Raw genomic sequence first — 24,916 nt, forward strand, 5'->3', positions numbered from 1 at the left:
TGTCAACTGCAGTGAAGAGTCTGTACCTTTGTCAGGGGGTGATGGGTATTTCTCTGAAGTACTTTGAGGGTCTTTCTGGGGGAGAGTGTGTGTGTGTGTTACTCACATCAAAGCAATCGTGCCACAGGGGCTGCCCACCCCCGGGTGCTGGGATTCTTCATAGGTCTATTATGATGGTTCTGTGCCATTAAGTGTAACTCCAAAAGCACAGTTGGGATCAACAGATGAGTCATTAAGTAACAAATACAAACCGTGATGTTGTTAGAGGGCATATATTAGCATACAGATAATAAATGGATGTGACTAAGGGTGAGGGTGGGAGTTCCATGACTAGCAAATTTAGTCCATCTGCTTTCTCCAAAAGCAGAGGGACTAAATTTGGGCAAAGCACACAATTGTTTTCACTACGAAACTATTCACCAAAATAAAAATGAAAGTGGCAGCAAAAGAGAAATGGATGGCTCATTCAGACGTATTTCTGTTCAGCCCTTTGCCAGCTGAACCTACGAATATGAACTTATGTGACAGTATGTCTGGCTGGTTCTGGCCAATGTTATGACTGTGGAGCCTGGAGCACTTTGTAAAACCACAACCTTCTGACCACTCTGTCACCATGGACACCAGGCCATCGCACCCATCAGTTAAGTACCAGTATAGCTTACACCAAAACATCTCTCTCTCTCTCTCTCTCTCTCTCTCTCTCTCTCTCTTTCTCTCTCTCTCTCTCTCTTTTTCCCTCTCTATCTTTCTTTCCCTCTCACTACTTGTGAATCTGACACTCTGCCTTTGGGAAATCAGATGATTGCCAAACAGTTTGATGTACTCCAATCAAAAGGTTCCAGCCTGTCACAAAGAACCAACTAAATTATAACATCAATGTGTCTATTTAAAGGATATGTGTGTGTATGTGAGTGTGTGTGTGTGTGTGTCTCGGAAAGAGACCGAAAAAGGAAGATGTGTTGGAAAGAAAGCCGGAGACGGGATGAGAAAATGTTCAAGTCTATGCATGCATGTGCGTCTGTGTGTGTATACATGTCTGCGACAGTGTATCTATTTATAGAAGCCCCTTGGGAGAGTGTGCCATTACCGCTCTCAGGTAGAGAATCTGGCGGGGCTGTGCTGGGCTGTCACACAAAGGTGGCTTCATCATTCCTCGCAGGCTGTGCCTCATTAGGATGAGCAACACCCAGTGTAATATTTACCACCACACCTCTCCCGCGCGGTCCTTCTAAATCTCTTAGTACACGCATCATTAATAATACACCACAGCCCCTCAGGGGATAGTGGCTCAGAGAATCGCTGTTGAAAAGACCTCAACGTCAGAGTTTCCTCAGTAGATTCACGCGGATTCTCGTCTTTCATACAGAAAACAGCAAATATTACAGAAAAAGCACGTACTCGCTTTACTTTTCATGTTTTTCCTTACTCTTTGTCATTATTGACTGACTTTGTTTGACTTGTTTGACTGAGTTATTCTGTCCCATAAGAATTAAAGAGAGTAGGCGGACACATTGATCCAGAAATCGAACTGAACTCCCCATGACTGCTTCTCTCTCAGCAGCCAGGTTCTGCTAACAGACTGATCCCTAATGCAACACCTGTTCTTCTTGGGTCCATACAGACGACCAGAGAGCCAGTAGATCAATGAGGTTTGAAACAAAGAGGAAGCAGGACCCCATCACCTCTATCCCGGCCTTATCAGGAAACCTCTGACCTCACTCCCCCTCAAACCAAGCCAACCTCAGCAGCATCATTATCTCTGTTAAGCATATCGGGACTTGCCTCAAAAACCAACCATCACAAGCCCCATTTAAGGCTTGATTAACTGCACTTCCTCCCTTTGCAGAGGATCAAGGAGTTATTTGTGCAGTACATTTTGCAAACATGAAACGTGTGCTGATCACACAGCTGGAAGCTTTGCTGGGTTTTCTTTTCTATACATGAATAAACACAACTCTCTCTCAGTTTGAGTTGTAAAATGAGAGGTGCAGAAGATGGGATTTAGAGGTGGCGACATACCTTCTGTGTTTGCTTACTGCTGGCTTTTTGTTCTCTCTGTATTTGCTCAAGAGCTGAGGCTATTGAATGAAAATGGAAAACAGTGGGTAACTCTCTCACCCATCTGCCTCTATTCCTGCTGTAACACATTTTACTCCAGTCACTATGTGTAGAGACTCTCTTTTTTATTCTAATTCCAGATTCCTCTTTATATTTATTTCAGTTTATTTAGGAACCAAATTAATGATCAGCAGATAAAGCCGTTAAATGAATTCTACTTTGTTTGCTGCAGTTTCATACTTACACATGAATCCCCAGCATCGACCCCATCAAAAAGATGCAAGGTGATATGCTCACAACAAGTGTAACTTGAGGCTCTCTTTAATTCAACCTGTCTACCATGGCAGACATGATGACCCACAGTGTGGAGACTGGAGGTGATCTTGTGTTAATTGAACCCTGTTGTTGACTGCTCGTCCATGGAGCTTTCAGGTGTTGGGTTCTGTATCAAGTTCAGGTAATTACTGTTCCACAGGCTGGCAGTCACCGTAACAGCGAGTGCTCCTACCTTGTTACAAAAGAGGGACTTGAAATACCATGATCGGATTTTTAATCCAAGGAAACAGAGCAATCAGGCTGAGGACTTGTGTTAGCAAGGTAAATCCATGTTGACATACTAAATGTAAATATGATAAATGTGAGATTTGCCATGAAAAATACACAATGGGATGCTATAGTGGTGGAGTGGAATAATAATAAAAGAATAATAATAAAATAAAAATAGCAAAATGCAACCCTCCATGTAGGGAAGGCTAGGGTCTGAACCTCTGAAAGTTGTTACAAAGCACTCAGTTTTTCTCAGTGCTCCATTTGTATTTCTAAAAACCCTTTTGGTATAGTCTCTACTGTAGGTAAAGACCTCCAACAGTGGAGCTTTCACTCTCCAGTTGGTGGCCATCATAATTTCGGTTTCAGAGCACTTCCTTTTAACAGTATACATCTCAGCATGACAACAGGGACAGGGGCACACAACAACAAGGTAATGGACCTAGAAGGAAGAAACACAGGCTGATTTCAATATGTGTCTACTGAACCTTATCTACCCTAACGTATCATGTGACCAGCTCCATCTCAAGTGGGAAACCTAAAGGAGACGTGGAACCATTATTCAAAAGAGGCACTCTGCTCATGCATTACACCATGAAAGTGAAATAGTAGATTGCATTTTGTCACATTTTTTCCTTCTCTGAGAATAGTGCCATGCTCAATTCAAAAAGAGCTTTCTGCCCAACACAGTAATGAAATAGCAGTGATGTTACATTTTCCATTGATTTCATTTGAGAGAATACTGCTATCCTTGAAACAATATTTAGAATAACCTGCATGCTATTTATCTTTTCACCCGGGAACAGCTACCTTGGGTTTCAAATGTGACCGAGCTTTCTTCTTCTACCATATCAAATGACCAGAGAGGATATTATGGTTTAGGATTTGATGTAAGTATAATGTCTAGTAAAATCAGCTGAGCCTTGGTACTGAAGCCAAACAAAAGGACGTAGCTCTAAACTTCCTTAGTTAAGGTGTCATAGCATTGTCTTCCTTTAAGTATTTGCTTGACAGCTAAGTGAGCCTGGATGAGGTGTTGGCTGGTTAAAAATGCATTAGCCATCTTTTTGTTCTACTGTCACCGACTGATGACAAGCACTTGGATTTGGGTAAGAAGCCAAGTGAGAAGCCAAAGGGCAACGTCAGAGAGCAACGTCAGTCAGTGAAGATACTGTAACAGCCTGGAGGTGGATTACGTAGATTGAGGCCCCAAAGAATATGTATTGGCTTTCAGAAAACGTGTTGGACTGACTACAGAATTTTTGTTTCATTATTTAATCATGCATGTCAGTATACGGTTGGCTGCTAACTGACCCTCTCAGTCTCATACTGTTGGTTGAGTGATGGAAACCTTGGTGTGGTGTGCAATTGTAGCTTAAGAAGTCATTTTAGCACGCAATAGCTTCAGGTTCCAATGTCTAAGTCTCTGGAAACTTCTGTTTTACTGAGCTCACTGCAGGTGACTGCTCTACCCCACACCACTGTACGTCTGGCTGAGTGATGGTTCTCTCAGCTGACAGGCCCGTCTGAATAATGAATGAGGGTCTGCAGCAAAGTAGCCGTGTCTCCATCCCCTCATGCTTGACCTCTCACCTTTTTAAATGTCAGCTTCATTGAAGACAGGTGTGCCCGTGTAGGAATATTAGAAAACTTGGATAAGGCATTGTACTAAATATAAAGCGTGGATTCGATAGGTCTGTCAAAGAGTGATGCTGTACAGTATGAATGCGTGTGAGTGTGTGTATGTGTGTATTTGGGTGTGTGTGTGTAGTATAGAGTGTTGCCTCAGCTGGCTTAAGCGATAAGCTAATGTAGCGTGCTAGATCACCTCTCTCCATGGAAACCGTGGGGCAAATGGAAGGCTCCAGAGTGTCGCAGTTGTCTGCTCCTTCCTGAAACCATATGGGTCAAACTGCAACTAGTAGGCTGTTGCACACAGAAAGGAACCATCTTCACCTCTGGTAAAATGGATTGATGAGTTAATGATTTGTCATTATACCTGCCCAGACCTCACAATATTTAACCAATGGACACTTCAGTCAAATCATTACAACATCTCAAATGCTTTGTTTAAAGCTACCAATTAGACCACATCCCGAAACCCAGGCCATCTATTAAGTAGATTGAAATTCAGAATTGCAAGTCTATCTGTACAATTAGATGAATGTGTTTCCAAGCAAAACCTGTGTGATATACCACTATGATTGAGAAATTGGGACTCAAAATGCAAACAGTGAGACACTGTGCCAAAGACAATGATTCCTAATTAAAGAGAGTCAAATGATTGAATTTAACATCTTTTATATTATATACAGTTTATATTATGCTTTATCAGTCATATCAAAACATGTCAAAACCTTGTAACTTTTTTTTTTAATTTTGTAATGTCAATTGAAGGATTCCATGCTCCTCTATGGATTGAAAAAAATGTTCAACCCTTGGTCTCCTGTAAACCTTTGAAAACCCCACTGAATAAACTCTATAAAGCAAACAAGGATGTTTTTCTTAGTTCTTGAAAACCTGACATTTTGGAAACGCAAGGTTTTCACCCGATAGCGGTTATATGCAAAATCTATGAATTAATTAACAACCAGATACAGCAAATCAAATAATGTATAACCAGTTGTGCATGGGGTCATTTACGTAGGCAAATACTTTGTCAAAAGGAAAGGAGGTCCAGCAGGACTAGACATTTGCAGGCAAAGTGAGCAGGCTGCCAAGACGGGTAACACAGCACCTCCATCAATGAAGGAAGTCATTTATAGACCACAGGAACCGAGTCCTGTCCTTGGAAACAATGTTCACTGGTAGTTTCTGTAGAAAAGGAACAGCAGCCCCTGGGTAAGACCTCAATTACTACACATTAACAGCACATTTCTTTAGGATCTCAATATGTCAAATAGTCAAAAGATATTTTTCAGTAGGAGGTTAATGAAAAGGTCAAAACCATGCATCTGAAAGTCCATTTGTCATATGTATAGCAGACTCACATGGCTCTGCCTCAGCAGTTTGAAGCTCTGATTGCAAGTCTTTGAAGTCTCGGAGAGATCATTCAGGCTTAGCAAATATGACACATATGGAACACACACTGGCAACAACACAAACAATTTAATCCTCATCACAACAGTTCACAGACAGGCAGATTTTCTCTATTGATTAGCAGCCACTCTGATGGGACTTTTTATTTCCTAAGGTGAATTTCCATCCATGTGTTTCCACACATTGATCAAACAGCATCAAAGATGTGTTATAAATCAATAATGCTAATATGCCATGTCTGTTTGTTGAAGAACTTCTTTAGGGGCTGTGTGGTTGCCATTGCACAACAGTAATATATTTCAAATGCAACCCAAAAATACAGTAAATTGATGCTATAGATACACATAGGGAGGCTCAGCAGAAAAAAACAGGAAAACATGCATATTTTTAGAGCATTGGTTAGACAAATCTAAATATTTGTTTTGTATTTTTGCCAATCTGTCATCATGTCAACTATTACATATTTGTCTGTTTCTGCTGCCAACAGACTGCAAACTGGTAAAAACTAGTAAGTTTGTAATGTCAGCAGGCATGAAAAGACTGGTAGCATTGCTAACAAGTTAGTTGTAACTGCAAGAACCGGGATGGCCTGCATGTATCGGTCTTGCAGATTGAAGCTTTATGTTGCCTTTGTGTCTCACTGTGTGTATTTGTATTTCTTAATAGGGTTAATTAACATACACTCAAAGAGAAGGAGTAGAAAACATTTAGATCCATATTTGTGTAGAAGGTAGGTGTGAGAGCTGGCTACTGAAAGTTAAAAAAGGAAGACATGCTCTTAACAAAAAAAACCCCAAAAACCCCAAAACATTAGCAAAAATGAGAGTTCTCTATGATACAGTATCATAGAATATGAGGACGGTTGTTATTTTGTCATTTATATTGGTTTACTATTACATGCAGGACTTGGGGGTACACATGTGTATGAAAGACAGTATTGTATTTTATATCTGTAATTACAAACCTCATTGTGATATGGAAGACAGTATTGTATTTTATATCTGTAATTACAAGCCTCATTGTGATATTTTGTTTGTCCTAATGGGTGCTTAAATGGTGATTAGGTTCTTTGAATTTGAATAGTCAGAGGATCGAGGGAGTACAATATTGAGGAAACAGAAGAGGCAGATGAGATGATAAGAGAGAGAGAGAGAGAAAGAGAGAGACAGGGAGAGAGAGAGAGAGAGAGAGAGAGAGAGAGAGAGAGAGAGAGAGAGAGAGAGAGAGACCCTCAATTCCCTCTGTCAATTTGCCAAACAGTCCCCCAGACTCTGTGTAAGCCCACTTGGAGATATATGGCACTGCAATCAGTCTGCAGTCAGTCAGCAGAGGAACTGTGTGCCATTGATTTATAGCCATTCAAAGAGCACCTAAGCACAACGGAAGAGCCACTGTCACCCAGCAACAACCCTTGAAAACAGCTCCTAAAACAGTGTGCCCTGTTGGATAGTCACAAGCCTGGTTATTAGCATACACACACACACAAACAGAGAGAAAGGGAGAGAGAGATAGGGGATGGGGGGGGGGGGGGGGGGGGGGGGTGGAGGGGGACAAAGACAGACAGAGACAGAGGAAAGTCTCTGCCCTATTAGCCACAGCTGAAAATAACAAGAGAGACCATGGAGCAGTAGTGTCTGCTGTGGTCCCACTGCACTCTCTGTGAGAGGCACAGAGGTTAGAATGAGTGGCTGCACTCCCCCATGTAGAAATATCTGCAGCCAGCGCTGCTTGGGAACTCACACTTCTTAGTCCTACTCTAATGGCCGGCTGGGGTGTGTCCTCACTCGACCCAGCTTGCCTTACATCTTAATGTCTTTGTCATCGATTTCCTCCCAGTCTTAAAACAATTCAGCTGGCGGGCCGCGCTGGGTGAATCCGCAGCAGGTAACACAACACAGCGGACTGCTCCGTTCTGACGCCGCACAGGGAATGTAGCCGGGGACTTCAGTTGAGTGGAGAGTGATCTCAAACTTCACACAGAACAAAGTCGATCGGGCATATCTGATATGCGGTAAAAAGTGCAGTAGACTGCCTCAAGTCATGGCTGTCTACCGCTAACTGAGAAAAGAGGCTGCCATGCAATTAGTGCAGCTAGGCTCTGCCAAGGCAAAAGAACTAAGTGTCAGTTTTCATAGCTCAGCATCCTGTTCTGGACCAAAGCTTTGGTGGTTTTAGAGAGCACTGCTTGACTTTTAGTCAAATTTGCACAATGACAGAGTGTAAAAGTGTCAAAAATGTCTGTGGAGCTGTGTGTGTCACCATTATTCTATAGCCTCCATGAAACTTAACAATCTGAACCTGATTTGCTCCTGTTCAGCCTACAACTCATTATAATGGCTCACAACATAATGTCTATAGTCACAGGCTTTGTAATTGCCTTTGTGATGTGAGTTCAGTACAGTAATGTGTGTTTTCAGCATCTCATAACATGCTAGTGTATTTGTCTTCTCATCACTGTAAGCCCTGAGATGTTCAATCTACTTAAAACGTTGACACTAAACCAATGCATTAAAATAATTAAGGTTTTAATTAATTAATATCAAACCAACTAAAAAATTTGGTCATTTTTTCTAGGTTGTGGTTGTCTTGACTGTGTATAGTATGCTTAATATTTTCTTAGGATATTCTGGTAATAGGTTATGATAACTTATGTAATAAATTTGTAATAAATTTGTTTATACAAATATTAATACAAGTTATTAAAAGTAATAACTTCATAAGAACTAACTCTACTAACTAACTCTATGAAAGGTGACTTGTTACACTGCAGCATCCCATTTTTGTGAAATTAATATTCAGTGAGAGTCGCATGTTTAAATAAAGACAGCTTTACAGTTTACGCTGATGACGCTCTAATGCCAACCTGTCGTGAGAGTGACTAATAGGGCGTCGATGATCCCTCTGAGAGCCAACTGGCTTAGGGAGAATTGAGCAACAGAGGCATGTTGAGACATGCTGTATTACATAGGCTGGTCTTCATTCACAACCTACTTGCCCTTCCCTCCCACTGGGCCCACCTACCACACACACACTCTCACAATGACACCATAGGCATTCAACATGTGCTGCTCTGTATTACCAATAGATCATTATTTATGGATGAACTGATTACCTCCAAGTTTTGCTTGTGTTTCCAGGAGTCCGTATTGTTATGGTAAATAATTTAGTGGGCAGACCGGTAGTAGAAATGCAGACTCAAGTGGGTCTAAATCCACTTGCTAGCACATCAACACTCCCGAGCAGAAAGACAGACTATCAAGGACTGCAGACATGGTGCCCTTCACCGTGCTGCTTTGACTATGAGAAATGGCTTGTCTCAGAGTGCCGTGGTGCCTATGCGTATTTTGGGGAGGTTATAACTCCAAGAGGCCCAGCATGAGGTGACATCTGGAGCTATAGATATTCTGGATTGCACCTTCTCTCTGCGGCACAAAGTCAAGCGTTATTAATGTGCAATTAAAAATTCATCAGCACTGAAAAATAAATGAGGTGGAATCTGTGTTTGGGAACAAGCTAGTTTACCGACGCCACCCTTCAATTAAGCTTCAGAAAACAAGGCTGCATCTAATGGCTGCCATTAAACCTCACTGTGACATTTTTACTGTTCTCTGTCTCATTGGCAAAGGAAACCACGAGGGACGGGCCCTATTTATCAAACCAGTAAATGACCCCAGCCCTCCCCCGGCCTGCATTCAAAAGTTTGTGAGCCCCTTAATATGCACACTGTACAGCATGTACAGCTCATGTGTATTCAGCTGAGGACCACAGCTTGTATGCAGATGGAGCAATTGGATGGGGAAATGAATGGTGCTCCTATTTTTCTATTGGACAAATAAAGTCCATCATTCAAACTGAATAGCACAAGCACAGAAGAGGCCAGAGATCAGCCAAGGGTAACACGTGATTTATGGAATGAATGTAAAGGCTGAAAATTGTGTTCTTTACGGTGACTTGTTTTGAAAACTGCTGTGTAATCATGTTACAAAATAATGCATAAATGCAAAATTAAGCCATTGTAAATACTGATTGTTCATTTATGATTGTGCCATGAACCATGTCATGAACCCATTATGAATTTGCAATGTAAACATTGTCGCAAGGAAAGCGCCATTAATGTTTGGTGGTGCTCCTGACCTCTCTTCTCACTTCCCAGTCCTGTGAGCTGTGTAAATGGCAGCAGAGCTGACTACAGATTCACATCATATTGTATGCTATTCCACAGGGAAAGCCTCCTGTCTTCCCAAAATATTTCTGTGCACGCAAATGTGACGAATATATCTTCAGGCATTTTAAACTGTGGTGTGCCGCTGACACATGGTGAAAATATAATTTCAAGCTAGATCCAGAAAAAAATCTTGACACTCTCTCTGCTATACAGAGAATATGTTGCTTATACAGAATATGTTGAACTCTTCTCTCTCAGCTTCCTTAGCAAATGGAGAGTGGCTGAAGAGGGCAGCATCTCTTATGCAGAATCCCAAAACAGTTGTTGTATTGGCAATCTGCTATTGGGTAGTTATTTATCATTTTAATTGAATATTGACCTGGTAGTCACACACTTGTGAAGTCACTTCGCTTAAAATGCTGTTAACATGACTACATCCATTGATCCAGCCAAATGAAGTACTCTTCCAGGAGTGTGAGCTATGAGCCCATTAATGAGAGCGATGATGGAATACAGGGCTGGAAATGAGGCAGAAGTGGGGAGGAAGGCTAATGAAGCAAAGAGGGGGTGACTGTTGAAAATAGGGGGGCATTGTGCGATGATGTAAAAATATATATCATGTGAAGTAGTGTTTCTTGCAGTCCTGAGATGGGATCAAACTCTAACAATACACATGGCTCTCCATCTTCGCTCTTTTTGCCAACAAACAACAAACAAACACTCCATAATCACCCCAAGAGACCTGCATACTACACTGTTCTTGGAAATTGAGGCCTCTGAAACCAATAGAGACAGATAATGAAGGTTGTCTTGTATTCATCTAAAAAGGTACCAACAACAAGCTGGTTTTAATTGACTCGCCAGCAGGACAGCACCCAATCGCTTTTGTTTGTTTCTCTCAGGAAACTACAACTAGTTAAGATTAATGATTAAAGTGGAACAACTTTCAAAGTCACACAATTCAGTTTGCATTGACTAATATGCCGAACTTTGTAGAAAGCTTTGATGTTCACCTCTGAGTAAAACTACACTAAGTAATGGCACAGAAGAAGACTAGGCCTCTCTCTCTCTCCCTCTCTTACTCTTTCTCCCTCCTGTACTCCAGCTGCTGAAAGTGACAGATTAAAAGCACTCATTCAGGTTAAAAGGAAGTCAGGCATCAGATCAAGCCAGTTTCACAGAGAGATTTATGCTAACCTCGGAATGTCAAACTGGATTTGTCTACCTCTTTTTTTTTTTGCTCTTTATGTCTTTTATTTCTCGCTTTGTCTCCAGCTTTTTTCTAAAAATAAATCCTATTCATTCATATCCTCATCACACTACATGAAGGACCCCAATTTACTGAGCAACCTTCTTCTTTATGGAGAAGCCATTATTAAAAGTGTATTAAACTAGTGTAGGCCTGTTGGCTTGGATCCATTGCTAAACTAGGTCAAGTTACCTACTACTTTCACTTGATCAGCCCTGGCAGAGTGGCATTAAGAAGAGCAGGGTGAAGTGAAGTGCTGACTCTACCTTGGCAGCGAATGAAGAGCTTGGCTTTTCCAAGAGGTCCCAGAGTTTCTTCCTCTTTTCGGAACAACATGTGGTATCAAACTCCTCGCCCTCCCTGTCTCTCATGTTCTCGGCCTCTCGTTTGAGCTCTTCGTTCATCTGCTCCTTTTTCTGGTGGTACCTGGCCTGGCAGCACGACTCCAGGTAGATCTCGTCGATGCCCCAGAAGTCCAGCTCTTGACTAAATGAAAGGGCGCACATTTCCTCCATCATGTGCAACTTTCCCGTGCGGTAGAAGTTTAGGATGGACGTGAAGGCGCCGGGGTGTCTGTCGAAGAAATACTCATTCTCATTCAAGTTGTAGTCGTCGCATATCTCCATGATAGAGTCATGGGTGTTGCAGTCTCTCAGTTTGCCCAGTCTTGTGCGGGGGAGCCTGTCCAGCGTCCTCCACAGGACTTCGTGCAGGAGGCCCCCGACGTTGAGTCTCACTCGGCGGGAGTGGGACTTGCTCCGGATGATGTCCACCGCATCCGGAGGCAGCGAGGTGGCCAACCGAGACCCCCCTTTAAACATCTTCACTCAAGACACTCCGTCACTTGAGAAGACTGGAAGATACAGTCTGTTAGATTAAGAAGACATGGTCCAGTAGAAGACCGCATCGGGGTCCGTGCTGTTTTCCTGTGGCTGTAATAAAAAAAAGAGCAATAACAATTATTTAGGCGCTGTAAAACGGCCACTGTCGGTGTCCTACACTAGCAATGTCAGGTGGTTTATCCACTCATCAGAGAACCAAATAGATATTTTAATCAGCTTTGAGACGCACAGCCGCTTTTCTTGCTGACAAGGGTGGGGGTGGGGGTGAGGAGCCGGGGCAATGATAAACTCGGCTCCACTTGTGAGCGCTGTCCAGTGCTCAAACGCCTATCTGTCAGTCTGCACACCAGTGGGGTTTGTCGCTGTTCACTTCCTTTGGTGCTGAAATGTTTCAGTTTGAGTGGGACAGCGACCAGTCGCAATTCATGTCCGGCGAGGGTGTGAATCAGACATTTAAATATGTTCCTGAACTGTTCTCTGAAGAGATACGACGCTAATAGTAGACTAATACTAATAGCTACTAACACCGATTAACAAGTTTAGAGCCCGTAATACATGACCACAACCCCTACAACCGATCCGACACGTAAACTGCCCTGACAAGCATATGGCCACGTATTATATTTCCATAAGATGAGGCGAATACTAATTTCTATACGCTAATATTCAGATCGATATAGAGAAGTCAATTTTAACTCAGTTAAATATGCTAAAGTTAATAATAGCCTACTTAAATAATAATTAATTTAGGCATATCTAGTCTGAATTACATATTTTATAACAAAATTGCATTTTGTGTAAATATTGAATTAGACCTAAAATCATATTATAGGAGCTGACAATCAAACTAGTGAGGCTTACTATGACGGCCCGTTACGCCAAACAGAGACAAGACATTAAATAGCCAACTGAAACCAAGTACACAGCCCTAAATATCCAATGAAACAGCAGACCTAAAGCCTAAAAAAATATAGAAAGAAATATGATGCTTACATGTCTCCCGTATATCCCGATTCACCATATGGACAACCATCACCAACATGTTAGGAGTAAACGCGTTAAAACTTGTTATCCCTGTCCAGTTCTCCGCAGCTTTGTTGGAGGCTGCTGCTGGAGACATCATGTGCCACGTACCGACATGTTTAAATAGTAATTGTCAGACACAGATATCACGTTCAGGCTGCCCTGTCCTCCCAGCAGGAGGCGAATCAACAAGTAGACTTTGAGAGTAGCCGTGAATCCTCTCGGTACCTCTCGTCTACCTGGTCCTGTGTGTGTGCTGGCCGGTGGCTGTGAGCGGGATCCTGCAGGGGCTGATTTCACCGAGGCTCCTCCAGCGGCGCAGCCAATGAGGTTTAACCCTTACCAGACGAGCCAGGCAGCCAGAACAGATGCATCTGTAGTCCACTATAATCCCGGGTTGTGCAGTGTGCTAGAAATACGGTTATAGGTCTTAACTTCCCTTGCAAAAAAGAACTCACTTCTCATCTCACTTCTATACTATATTTCAGAAGGACACCATACAAATATAGCATGCAGCAAAACTAGAAACTATGCATCCTATATAATATCCTATATCCTATATATATAATATCCTATTGAAATATTATGGGTTTTATATGAGTAGCGATAGCATAGGAGATAAAATGTACCACTATAAACTCAGACTAACTGGATAAGGCCACTATAACCTCACTATTGACCTCTACAGACACACTATAAGTCTGATGGGGATATTATATTGATACCATAGGAGATAATAACCATAAAGTACCATATGGTCACCATAAACCCACTATTGAGTGCCACAAATAGCTGTAAGTCCTCATAGGAATATTATTGAGATTTTAGTCTGGGTTAACAGAGAACAAACTTCTACAGGAGTATTAATGTGATTTTAGTTTGTGTTAACAGAGGACAAACTTATATACAGAACTATATGACAAGAACACAACATCTCATCTCATTCTTTAAATCACAGCAAGTCTATACAACAGTAGTTATATTTCACTGCCTTGGCAGAGGCAATCTGGCTGGCTTGTCTCCATAACACAGTCAGGTTCAGTGGAACAGTTGCTCATTAATCCACACAATAGGATTTAAAACTTAGGAGACGCAATTAAACCAAAGCCAAACTTCATGGGGCCTGTGAGCGGCACACTTGTGTCCTCTGTGACCATACTGTACATTATTATGTACCTTCACCTGTTAGCAAGATATTACAGGCTACAAAAGGTGGGAACTGACAGTCATGCTGCAATATAAGCTTATTACACCAATAACATAACTTGTTTGGTCAGTGGTGGTGGATCTTCTCCTGGAAATGTGCATCTGCTCTTGCTAGTACGTGATCAGTTGTTTTCCAAATGACATAAATCTAAACTTTCCACTCAGCTTCACTCTGCAAACAGCAGGCATGTGTCAGAGAGACAGATGCGTGGTTGGCTCTGTTTACAGTACAGACAGTCCCCTCATTACACTCAGCCTTTCCATCCAACATACACAACCACTCTCAAGTGCTAAACTTTTTAAAGCTCCTGAAAATGACTATCAAACTATCAAAACTCTCAAACTATCAAGCACAATGTGAGTGCTAGTCATATTTCCTCCAGGTCATTTTTGTTTTAATCACAAGGTAGTAATGTGTGTCCAACAAGAACAGGTGTGGCTGTAATGGATTTGAATCATGTTGAAGGAGACTGACTTTTTTTTTTTTTTTTCGTTTACTCAAAAAACCCAAGAAAATTGACAACACAGGGTTATACACAATGTATTATTTACATTTAAAGTTAAATAACAAAATAATATTTTACTGTATAATACAAATATAGAGTACAAAAATACAAAGGACATATTGACAGTTTATAAACATTTTGAAATGTGAATAAATAAAAGTATTATGTGCTTGTCTGTATGTTTGAAGTCCTAATGTGAACATTTAGGTTTATATCGGATGAATAAGTCCCCTTCTGGCTGTAGCATTCCAAATCCATAGCGACTGGCATTTACCTCAGGCATCTGAGCACTTGGGTCACAAAGCTCCAAATCGTAACAAGTAAGCACCATGTAGATAAACCTGAAGAGTACACACAACACACACACACACACACACACACACACACACACACACACACACACACACAGAAATAAAACATTAAGGCAGGAATTAAAAGAGGCCGTTCCGTGTAAGATACAAACAGCAGCAAAGTCTTAACCTTTTCATAAAGTTACATGCTGCACTCAGTCCAGGATAGTCTGAGGACACTTACTGTCTGATGATATTGATGGCGAACTGCTTTCCCACACAGCCGTTGGTCCCGGCGCCCCATGGCATGGTGTAATATTTCAGCCGCCTCCCTCCTTTATAAAAATCTCTCTTTTCTGATCCATCTTCATTCAGGAAGCGGTCGTACTTGTATTTCTGGGAGGGGAAACACAAATGTGTAGGCAGCAAACATCAGACGTAACCAAACACAAATGGTCTATGAAAATCCTCTTATTCATTAAATTTAATGTCTGGTTGTGTGTTGTTACTTAATTCCTGGTGGACAGATTTGTATAATGCAGCCTTGTAATTTCTTTCCCACGCCTATTAGCTGTGTTTGTGTTCCCGTGCCCAGCTAATCCCGCAGTGGTCCACAGTTCTGGGTTTAACCTCTCGCTGGCTAATCCAGGGTCAGTTTTGTGTAGGCGTGATTCCACCTTGCATAAACAACCATCTACACGCTAATTCCCTATACACTTAAAGTCTGCCTCCAGCTTGTCACTAATACTATTACTGCCTTTACTGTTTACAGCAGAGTGGAGTTTGGCTGGAGCGGGGGAACGGGACGATGATTACTTTTACAAGACAGGATTACCAACCTGTGGCTCATGGTGAATCTCAGGGTCCATTTGAGGGCTGCTGAAGGGGAACAAACACACTCTGTCTCCCTTCCTTAGTAGGTACTCCTGGCCATCAGCCATGTGCAGGGTCTTTTCCTTCACTACCTCTCTGGTGATGAAGGGGGCAGCAGTGAGTCTCAGTGTCTCTTCCAAGGCGCTGTCTGGAGAAGGCAGAACACAAGTTGTCAGTAACAGCAAGACCACTTAGATAATATCCTTAACATTTTTGTATACTCTTATTTTTGCAGTCTGTTGTTTTCGCTGTATGTCATGGCTAATTTGTACTTGTAAATACCTCATTCCTCAAATAATTTTGTATTTCGTTGTACGTTTTATTGTCATATGTATGCTTTTCTCTCCATTATTGCTAATTTTGCCCTAGCCTTCTCTTTCTAATCTTATTGTTGTTTCTTTTGTATTGTTGTGTCATTTTGTACACTACACTACACTTTTGTACACTATACCAGATTAACCACAATATTGTGTACTGCATGGACTATACGTATGCTGTGTATGAAAAATGAATAAAACTTCAATTTAAACTTCTCTTTCTACCTTATTTTGATAACGACAGATCGGCCCTACTACCAATAAAAGTCCTTCTCTTTACACAAAGTGGGATCCAGCGCTCACCAAACACAGGTGTGTGCACCAGCCTGTCTGGTAGAGGAGTCTGTGACGTTTCCGTCTGTGAGATCCTGCTGAATTCCCTCCTCACGGCTGCCAGGGCCTCTGGGTTCGTCAACAAATAGCCCAAGAGCCAAAATGCAGCAGGACCAACATTTCCCTGGAAACAAATGAAGACTGACATGAGAACAGTTATACAGTTGACTCTCTCACTCCAGTTCTTATTGAAGTGACAGCACAGGTAGTAATTATGTAATAGGAGATGAGAGCCTAACATGACACTCATACCCACTCATATCTATCTTCTGTTACAGTTCCAACAAAGGGCAAATTTCTGTTTAAGTTCAATTAAACCACAAAGCATAACGAATCATTAAGACCACAGTGCTGACAAAGTAAAAAAGAATGGTTTCCTTTCATGTGTCTGGGATCAGAAGAGCCACGCTCTGGATATTTTCACTGACTAAGTGCAGTGCTGTAATGGTTTACTTAAAAAGGAAAGCCATTGGAAACCTTAGGTCCCCTGCCATCCGCCTGTGTCCAAGGGCAGGACATTGAATTTATTTAGTTTATTTACTGCAAACCACGCTGTCTGCCATGAGTGGAAACATAAAACAGTGAACATTGTGGGAATATGATATAGTTAATAAATTACCATAAAACTGCCTCTCAAGTCACAGTAGACTGTGAGATCTAGCAAAAACATCACTGTCTCTAATAAATGGTTACTCTAAAATCTAAACATTGCTGATGATAAAACAGCTTGTGCAGCTATCCAAAGATGTGTCACATGGCCATGACATTATCAATGTATCCTTTAGGCAAAGGTAGCGCAGATCTGAATATGGGACACCTTGCACGGATATAGGAATATTTTGTAGTAAGTTTGTATTTATGGAATATAATATTGACATTGCCATTATCACATTGTTTGTCATTACGGTGTGAATTGTCTCTAACAAACACTCAGTATTACCAAAGGATATTATACTAAAATATCTTGAAATCACTTCTCTCTCTTAGGCAACACTAAAATTTAAAATTTAGGGGAACTACAAACTTGACTCAGAGTCAGTTAAAAATGATGACTCAAAATCAAATGAAATGCAACACGGTGAAAAGTACAAGTAAGGTTGAGTAAGCAGCCTTTCGGGTGAGGCCAGTGTTTTAGTCAAATAAGGTCTTAGTAAGGCCGCAGTAAACCCTTCAAACTGGGCTGTAGTCAAAACTATTTTAGTTAGGCCCAAGTCAACTCCAAGGCTACGTCCAGTCTCAAGTAAAGACAAGGTCAAACGGGGTTGAGACAAAGACCAGTGCAAATCCTATTCAAGACCAAGACCTACAGTATATAGGCAATAAACACTACATCTCTTTACAAATGTAAAAATAATGATTAAAGAGTTTCTTAAGGATGAACACAGATGTAGATCTATCTGCAATCTATGTATAAAAGTTTAAGGTCCATTACATCCACAGGTTGCTACAGGTGAAATCCTGTGAAATCGTGAGAGAGAAAATAAATAAAACATCAATAAAATGACCTATTTTATATATTTTTAGGAAGGAAATGTCAAGTCAACACCCAATAGTGGCGGGAGCACTACAACCCTGCCTTCAGGCCCACTGCCTTGTATTCATGAAACCTAAATGCAGAGGTGAACAGCACCCCCATGTGCCATAGAGGAGTACTGCACTTTCATACCAAAAACCAGAGAGCTGCTGGTTTTGGTGTGATGTGATGTTATGTATTTTTTCTTTTTTTCTTTCTTTCTTTCTTTCTCTTTTTTTGTGTGAATCCCTATAAATAACATCTTCGGTACCATCTTTCTTATGTTGATAATGCCCTTTTGTGTACGTATTCTATATCTGTTGTATTCTATATCTGTTTTTAACAATAAGTTTTTAACAAAAGTCCATCTAGTGACAAACATTGCAAATTAGATTAAATGTTATGATAAGTGACATCAGACTATTTTTTCTAAAGAAAATTCTATGTCTACGTATCTGTCCCTCCTCAAACATTGAAATGAAATATGTTGTTCACTATTGTGCAGTGATGTATTGCATTTTTCGCCTGTTATACTTTGCATACTGCCACCACTTGTCACCAGATGAAGATGATGTACAAGTTCAACTTCCTGCTAGCACCAATAAACATCATCCTTGTCAATCCCTGTGCTGTAAACAGGCCCTTCGTCTTTGGGCTGGCTCACCTGTGTGGCCCAGAGCTGCATCAGGATGGCCTTCCTCTGCATCTCCTCATCAGCCCCTTCCTGTTGCAGCAGCTGTCTGTAGCCATGAAGCCAGGGGCTGGAGCCTGAGCCCTCAGCCACACCTGCTGGAGCCAAAAGCTCCCAAAGTCTCTGCCGCACATTCTGGGCTGTCCTCTTCTCCTCTGTCACACACACCCATGTACACACACACACACACACACACAACCGCACACAAATACACGCCACTGAGTGAGTGAGTCACAGATGTCAGATAAACAGCTGAGATAAATCTGAATGTTTGGATTACAACTCAAATGTCAGATAAATAAACAGACGTATTTGTGTGCGAGTTCGGATGGAACAAAATATCAGTACTAGACAGGTATGACAGGCAAGACCGGACGAGTAAACGGCTGAGGTCATAACATTGTATGGGTGGAGCAGATGCTATCAGAAACAATAGGCTCGTTTGAATTGACTACCTGCTTGCCGGAGGTGAGGAGCCAACAAGCCGAGCACTCTCGACTGCACACTTGCTGCTGTTTTTCTTCTTCTTCAGTTTTGCTTAACAGCGATTGATAAACAACTTAAAAGGTGCATTACTGCCAGCCACACTCACTGCTCAAACGACCCAGCCCTCCACGTTACTTATTTTTATTTTATGGCATTTATGGAAAATATTACATGTCTGTAGCGTTCTAATAAAATGGTATATGGACTGCTCATGGAGTGACATCTTGGAATAGATATACAACTTTTCTAACCATCATGCAACGGACCAAGCAAGTCGCTGGTCAAACTGCGCAGGACTTGCTCATCGTAAACGAGCCTAATGATACACGTGGGTACAAAAATGGGACGACTGGGGGGCGGGGCAACCATAACAAATGACATCAGTGTCTCTGTGACTGTGTGATGGAAGAACACTGCCATGATGACGAAAAGTGAGTCGTTAAAGTCCTCACAATACTTGTCAGGCTCCTAGATGCTGCGTAAGACACGAGTACGTAAAAGTCACCATGCCAACCAGAAACAAACCTGAAGGAACTTCCACTCATGATGTCATACCAGATTAGCCTACACAGTGACAAATGTAAATACACAAGACACCGTGACCAGGCACGGGTGATGCAATGATGATGAACTCCACTTGCACTAGACAAGCGCCATGACTGACAGATATTTTTATGACTTGCATGACTCACTCTTTCTCATAATGGGAATTTAGCGCTATCAGAGAACCCCGGGTTGAATCTCAGATTGAAGTCTGTGATCAAGTGATGTGGAATAGTTTTCATACTTGAGGCCTCTGTGTGCTGTTACCTGGTTTTAGTGTGGCCCTTGCCATTTTGGTCAAGAGACTGTCGAATTTCCGGTACTCCTTATAGACTTTTGAGGGGTCTGTGCTGTTGTTGTTCTGTTCTCCTCCAAAAAGCGTGAGGTATCCGGCCCTGAAAGGAAAGGAGAGATGGAAAAAAAACGTTAAAAGGTTCTTACTAGAAGCGGTGTCACAAGTGATGAATTGTGCCCACAGCCTTTTCATTTGAAAAGGCTGCGTGGGCTTTAAGCTACTTAAAGGCGACAGGAAATTTTCCACTGGCCCACCCAACTTGCAGAATCTCCTAATGGAGGATGTGACCAAGTTAAACTTTACTATCATATTCTACTTTACATTCCAGATATCTTGTTAACAGTTTGCGCTCTCTCCTCTACTTACAAATGATGTCTCATTTTATAAAAAAAACTAAAAACTAAAGCCAGCTACATGTATTTGTTTCACATGACCTCAAATATTTGTTTGAACCCGTGTGTCACCCTACATTTTTCCTGCTGTGTTTACAAACAGAGGATCATGGGATTGGCTAGTGTGTAAACTGTTTAGTCGAGGTTTTTGACATGAACGCTTGGTACTTTCGACATAGTTAAGAGTTCCATACTTAAAGAGTAAGCTGTAAGAGAAGCTGAAGAGTCCCTCCTCTTTCCAGTCTGTCTGGTTCTGGGGCATCTCAGCTTTCAGCAGAGCCCGCAGGTGTCTGTGCACGGTGCTGTTAAGGCAGGACAGATTTACCCCCTGGAAGTGCCTGGGGACACAAAGGTTAAAGGGGATGAGGGAATCCTGTAATTCATGCCACTCTGATTGATGATGTGAAAAATAGCGGAAGAAGTCTGTCACACACATTGTTAAAGCCTACCTGTTGACATACATCAGCAACAAGCTCTACCTACTTTACCCCTAAGGTAACATAACTTACGGATCATATTCTGCAAAGGTGTAACCGTGGTACTTCAACTGAACAAAAACTGTGTTGACCTGAATATCTGGAACATATCTACAGAAATACCACTGAACATACAGTAAATTTGTTTTCAGTTTACAGTGGTATAAAATAACGGACATACTGTTTCATCATGGATTTTGCTTTGGCAGGCTGGTGATGGGGGAGCCGCAAGTTGAAGATCCTTTCCATGAGAACCTGTGCATAGCGTGTAAAGTCCAGGGAAATAGGGTCGTTGATGACTGCGTCATATGAATGTGGATCCAGCAGCACGGTCACATAGCGCCCGGCAACACGCACCTGTGGGCCATGAACACATTAGTGCAAAGGTGAACGCGAGTATACTGTGAATGCTTTGAGTGTACACCTCTTTTCGACTCTTTTGTGTGTGTATCCACCACTCTTAATTCTAAATAATCACCTAATTTGGGTTTTTTTTTAACATTCAAGATTCTTGTCCATTAAAATATAGAATACTGAAAGTGTGGAAATGCAATTACATTTTGTTGCAGCACTGAAAACATTTATCCTATTACTTAACTATTTGAAGTCATTTAAGGAATATTTTAGGCTAAGAGAGCAACTTCACCACAGTTGCCTGCATTTCTAATGACTTAAAATGTTCAAAATCTTCTGAATGTTCTCAATTTGCGAATTAAAAGTTGTCCAAAAAATTTGTGACGTGGTATTTTGTTTTAACACAGGAGGATAAAGTGGATCATTCAAAATCAGCAAATCATTTCCATGAGTTTCATGGTGCAAAAAGCCAATTTCACATGATATTACATGGCCAAATAACACCATTCTTAAATTTAATTTAAATTAGTTTTTCAATTCTAGGAATCAAAATGCAGACCCGCTTTTTACCCACTTCCCTTTACCAAACTTCCCAAGAATGGGACTTTTGCTTTTGATTCTAGCATGGTGCACCCTGTAGGACTCAATGTTCTGTCATTATCACCAAAAATAAACTGTTTATTTAAGCCTCAAACCAGCAAAGTCAAGAAATTAAGATCATCTTCAGTTTTCTTGTTCTCACCGTGAAAATGTCGCCATGTTTCATCTTCATTCGATTTAAGAACTTGGCAGCATCCTTTCCAAATTCAAGTGCGTGGCCTAACCATGGAATGACTCCTTTGTCTAAAGGTGGATCACTTTTAGATCTAAAAAAAACAAAAAACAAAAGAAAGAAAGAAATTAAGTGATTTGGTTGGACTTTCAAATACTAAATGAAAAGGTATATTGGTAATGTCTTTAAAGAGCCTGGTCTGCATTAATAAACAGACTTGTAGACACTTGATTCTCATTTCCTCATGACATGAAAGAGGAGGAGGAAATATGTAACCTAGACCTTATCAACAACATCAGTTTACCTCATATTACCCATGCAGGTACTTTTTCATAGACAACGCTATAGTGAAATGGACTGCATCAATATTTGATCATCCAGGTTGTGTAAATCCAGTGCACAGTTTGTATAGCCAAACTACCACATATGAGTCAAGTCAATAATGAAATCATCAGTTACAGTAAGTTAATTCCATGTGTATATTGTACTGTACAATATTTATAAGGATTACTTAAAAAAATGTCTAAAGACGTCATACACATTGACATTTGAAATTACCCAACTGGACCTCAGGTTGAAAAGCTTCAACTTCACTATAAAGAGAACAGTGTTCTACCTGTAACAGTGTCGTTTAACCACATTCCAAACAGCTTTCAGTGGGAGGTCAAATGGCTTTGGAACAACCCACTAAACTAACAAAACAGATGCGTTTTGCTTGGGTGGGGTGATTAAACGTGTGATAAGTCCTTCATTGTTGTTATTGTTATCAAAATCCTTTATTGTTAATCTCAGAATTAGGCTAAAATGAATTTGAACCCGCCCATTAATTCACATCAGAACTGTCATCATAAGACGAAGGCATGCTGGCCGACTGATACAGGTGTAAAATCTAATATTCAAAGAACAGGAAAAATGACAAATGACAATGCACCCAATCACAATATAAAAAAAGCTTTTACCTGCTTTGTACAAATAGGTCAGTATTACAGTAGGCTATGTTTACAATTGGTGAATTTACTGAAGTAAACAAAAAGGAAGTAAAAATTAAACTGACAGTAGAGTGGAAGACTTACCTCGACCGTTGAGCGAGAATAAAATAAAGGAGGACAGCCTGCACAAGGAGAAATATGGTCCAGATCATTGCGCGTTTACTGTGCTTTGCTTCTCCACTCCCCAGAGGCAGTCAGTGTTGTCCCCCGACCGACTACCCAAGCCGTTTTATGAGATTTCTCGCTCGAGCCACCGTGACGTAATTTCGTCGCCTCTCATTTTAGTGGCCGATGACATCACTGGCTCGTAATCCAGAAAGTGAGGGCATAAGTTGACTTGCATTTGGACATTTCGCAAGAAACTATGAATAGCTCAAATAACAGCACCTATAGGAAAATTCCACCAGGAACCCAGAAAATAACATACAAATAACATAGGTATATTCAGTGATAAAGTGCTAAATAAAATATCATATGACCTCCAGTCGGTGATTGTCATAAGGGGAAAAGAAACCGATATCATCATCATCATACTATAAAGCAAGGAATCTGTCTGTCTGTCTGTCTGTCTGGGTGTCATTCGCATGTCTCGAGAACCGTTCCTCCGATCTACTTCACACTTGGCGGGTGTGTTGCTGGGGACCCAAGGACGTGCAGTGTCGGATTGGACACGCGACACGTTCAATATGAATAAACTTTGAATAAAGAAGCAAACAGCCTCTATGCAGCAGCGGGGCTCAAAGCAAGCGACTGATAGCCTACGCCTATTTTGAACGGTCACTGCACTAGTTAAATTAATTCTATATTTATAAAAGGTAATCATTTTTTTCTTCTTCTTAAAAGTCCCCACATAACACCAGTTTTACTACTTGCTGTACTATGATGTAGGCTATACAATGAATTTACATGCTCAAATTTATAAAATAAAATTGAAAAAATTCCCACTTGATGCAATTTGTAACCAAGATATCATATTCCCGCTGTGGCATCCAGACTCTCGCAAAATCAATATGAAGCCACTGCAGAAGCTGTATTTTTGGGTTTATTCCCTGCGATTATTTTATTTCTAACAGTAGGCTAATCTCTTTTAGAAGGGAGACCTGGCCAAGAGGCAGCACTGATACGTAGCCTATACGGCCTATCTGTCCCGAATACTCTTTAAGTATTAAGCCCTGATAGCATTAGACTTTATTACAGAAGGAAGTAAAACATTACTGCCTGCAAAAGTTCACGTAGACTGAGATTCATTATTGAGTAACACGAGCACGTGCGCACATATTTTCCTTTTTGTAAAAATCAACTGCGGTTTGACTCGTCCCCACCTATCATGATTTGGTTGGACTTTCAAATACTAAATGAAAAGGTATATTGGTAATGTCTTTAAAGAGCCTGGTCTGCATTAATACACAGACTTGTAGACACTTGATTCTCATTTCCTCATGACATGAAAGAGGAGGAGGAAATATGTAACCTAGACCTTATCAACAACATCAGTTTACCTCATATTACCCATGCAGGTACTTTTTCATAGACAACGCTATAGTGAAATGGACTGCATCAATATTTGATCATCCAGGTTGTGTAAATCCAGTGCACAGTTTGTATAGCCAAACTACCACATATGAGTCAAGTCAATAATGAAATCATCAGTTACAGTAAGTTAATTCCATGTGTATATTGTACTGTACAATATTTATAAGGATTACTTAAAAAAATGTCTAAAGACGTCATACACATTGACATTTGAAATTACCCAACTGGACCTCAGGTTGAAAAGCTTCAACTTCTCTATAAAGAAACAAGTGTTCTACCTGTAACAGTGTCGTTTACGTAGCCTATACGGCCTATCTGTCCCGAATACTCTTTAAATATTAAGCCCTGATAGCATTAGACTTTATTACAGAAGGAAGTAAAACATTACTGCCTGCAAAAGTTCACGTAGACTGAGATTCATTATT

The 24,916-nt window shown here is 41.0% G+C and overlaps 2 protein-coding genes across 2 annotated transcripts in view; both read right to left on the reverse strand.

The window, feature by feature from the left end:
• The window catches only part of LOC139663425 (potassium voltage-gated channel subfamily B member 1-like), a 30,972-nt gene extending 19,094 nt beyond the window's left edge, over nucleotides 1-11,878 (reverse strand). The window contains exon 1 of the mRNA XM_071542092.1: nucleotides 11,324-11,878. Within this exon, the coding sequence (XP_071398193.1) occupies nucleotides 11,324-11,878 (555 nt within the window). The remainder of the gene's footprint in view (nucleotides 1-11,323) is intronic.
• A 2,764-nt stretch (nucleotides 11,879-14,642) lies between these two features.
• LOC139663421 (prostacyclin synthase-like) lies at nucleotides 14,643-23,219 on the reverse strand. Its single transcript, XM_071542087.1, has 10 exons — nucleotides 23,043-23,219; nucleotides 21,940-22,063; nucleotides 21,025-21,200; nucleotides 20,562-20,705; nucleotides 19,948-20,075; nucleotides 18,625-18,806; nucleotides 16,418-16,571; nucleotides 15,764-15,945; nucleotides 15,169-15,320; nucleotides 14,643-14,975 (listed from the first exon to the last, which is right to left on the reverse strand). The coding sequence occupies exons 1-10, from the start codon at nucleotides 23,108-23,110 to the stop codon at nucleotides 14,825-14,827; spliced, it is 1,461 nt and encodes a 486-aa protein (XP_071398188.1). The 5' UTR covers nucleotides 23,111-23,219; the 3' UTR covers nucleotides 14,643-14,824.
• Between the last annotated feature and the right edge of the window lie 1,697 nt (nucleotides 23,220-24,916).

This window comes from Centroberyx affinis, unplaced genomic scaffold (assembly GCF_046629955.1).
Source record: "Centroberyx affinis isolate AG114_WGS23_722 - 3 ecotype Tasmania unplaced genomic scaffold, CSIRO-AGI_Caff_v1 ptg004010l_1, whole genome shotgun sequence".
NCBI classification, from domain to species: Eukaryota; Metazoa; Chordata; class Actinopteri; order Beryciformes; family Berycidae; genus Centroberyx; species Centroberyx affinis.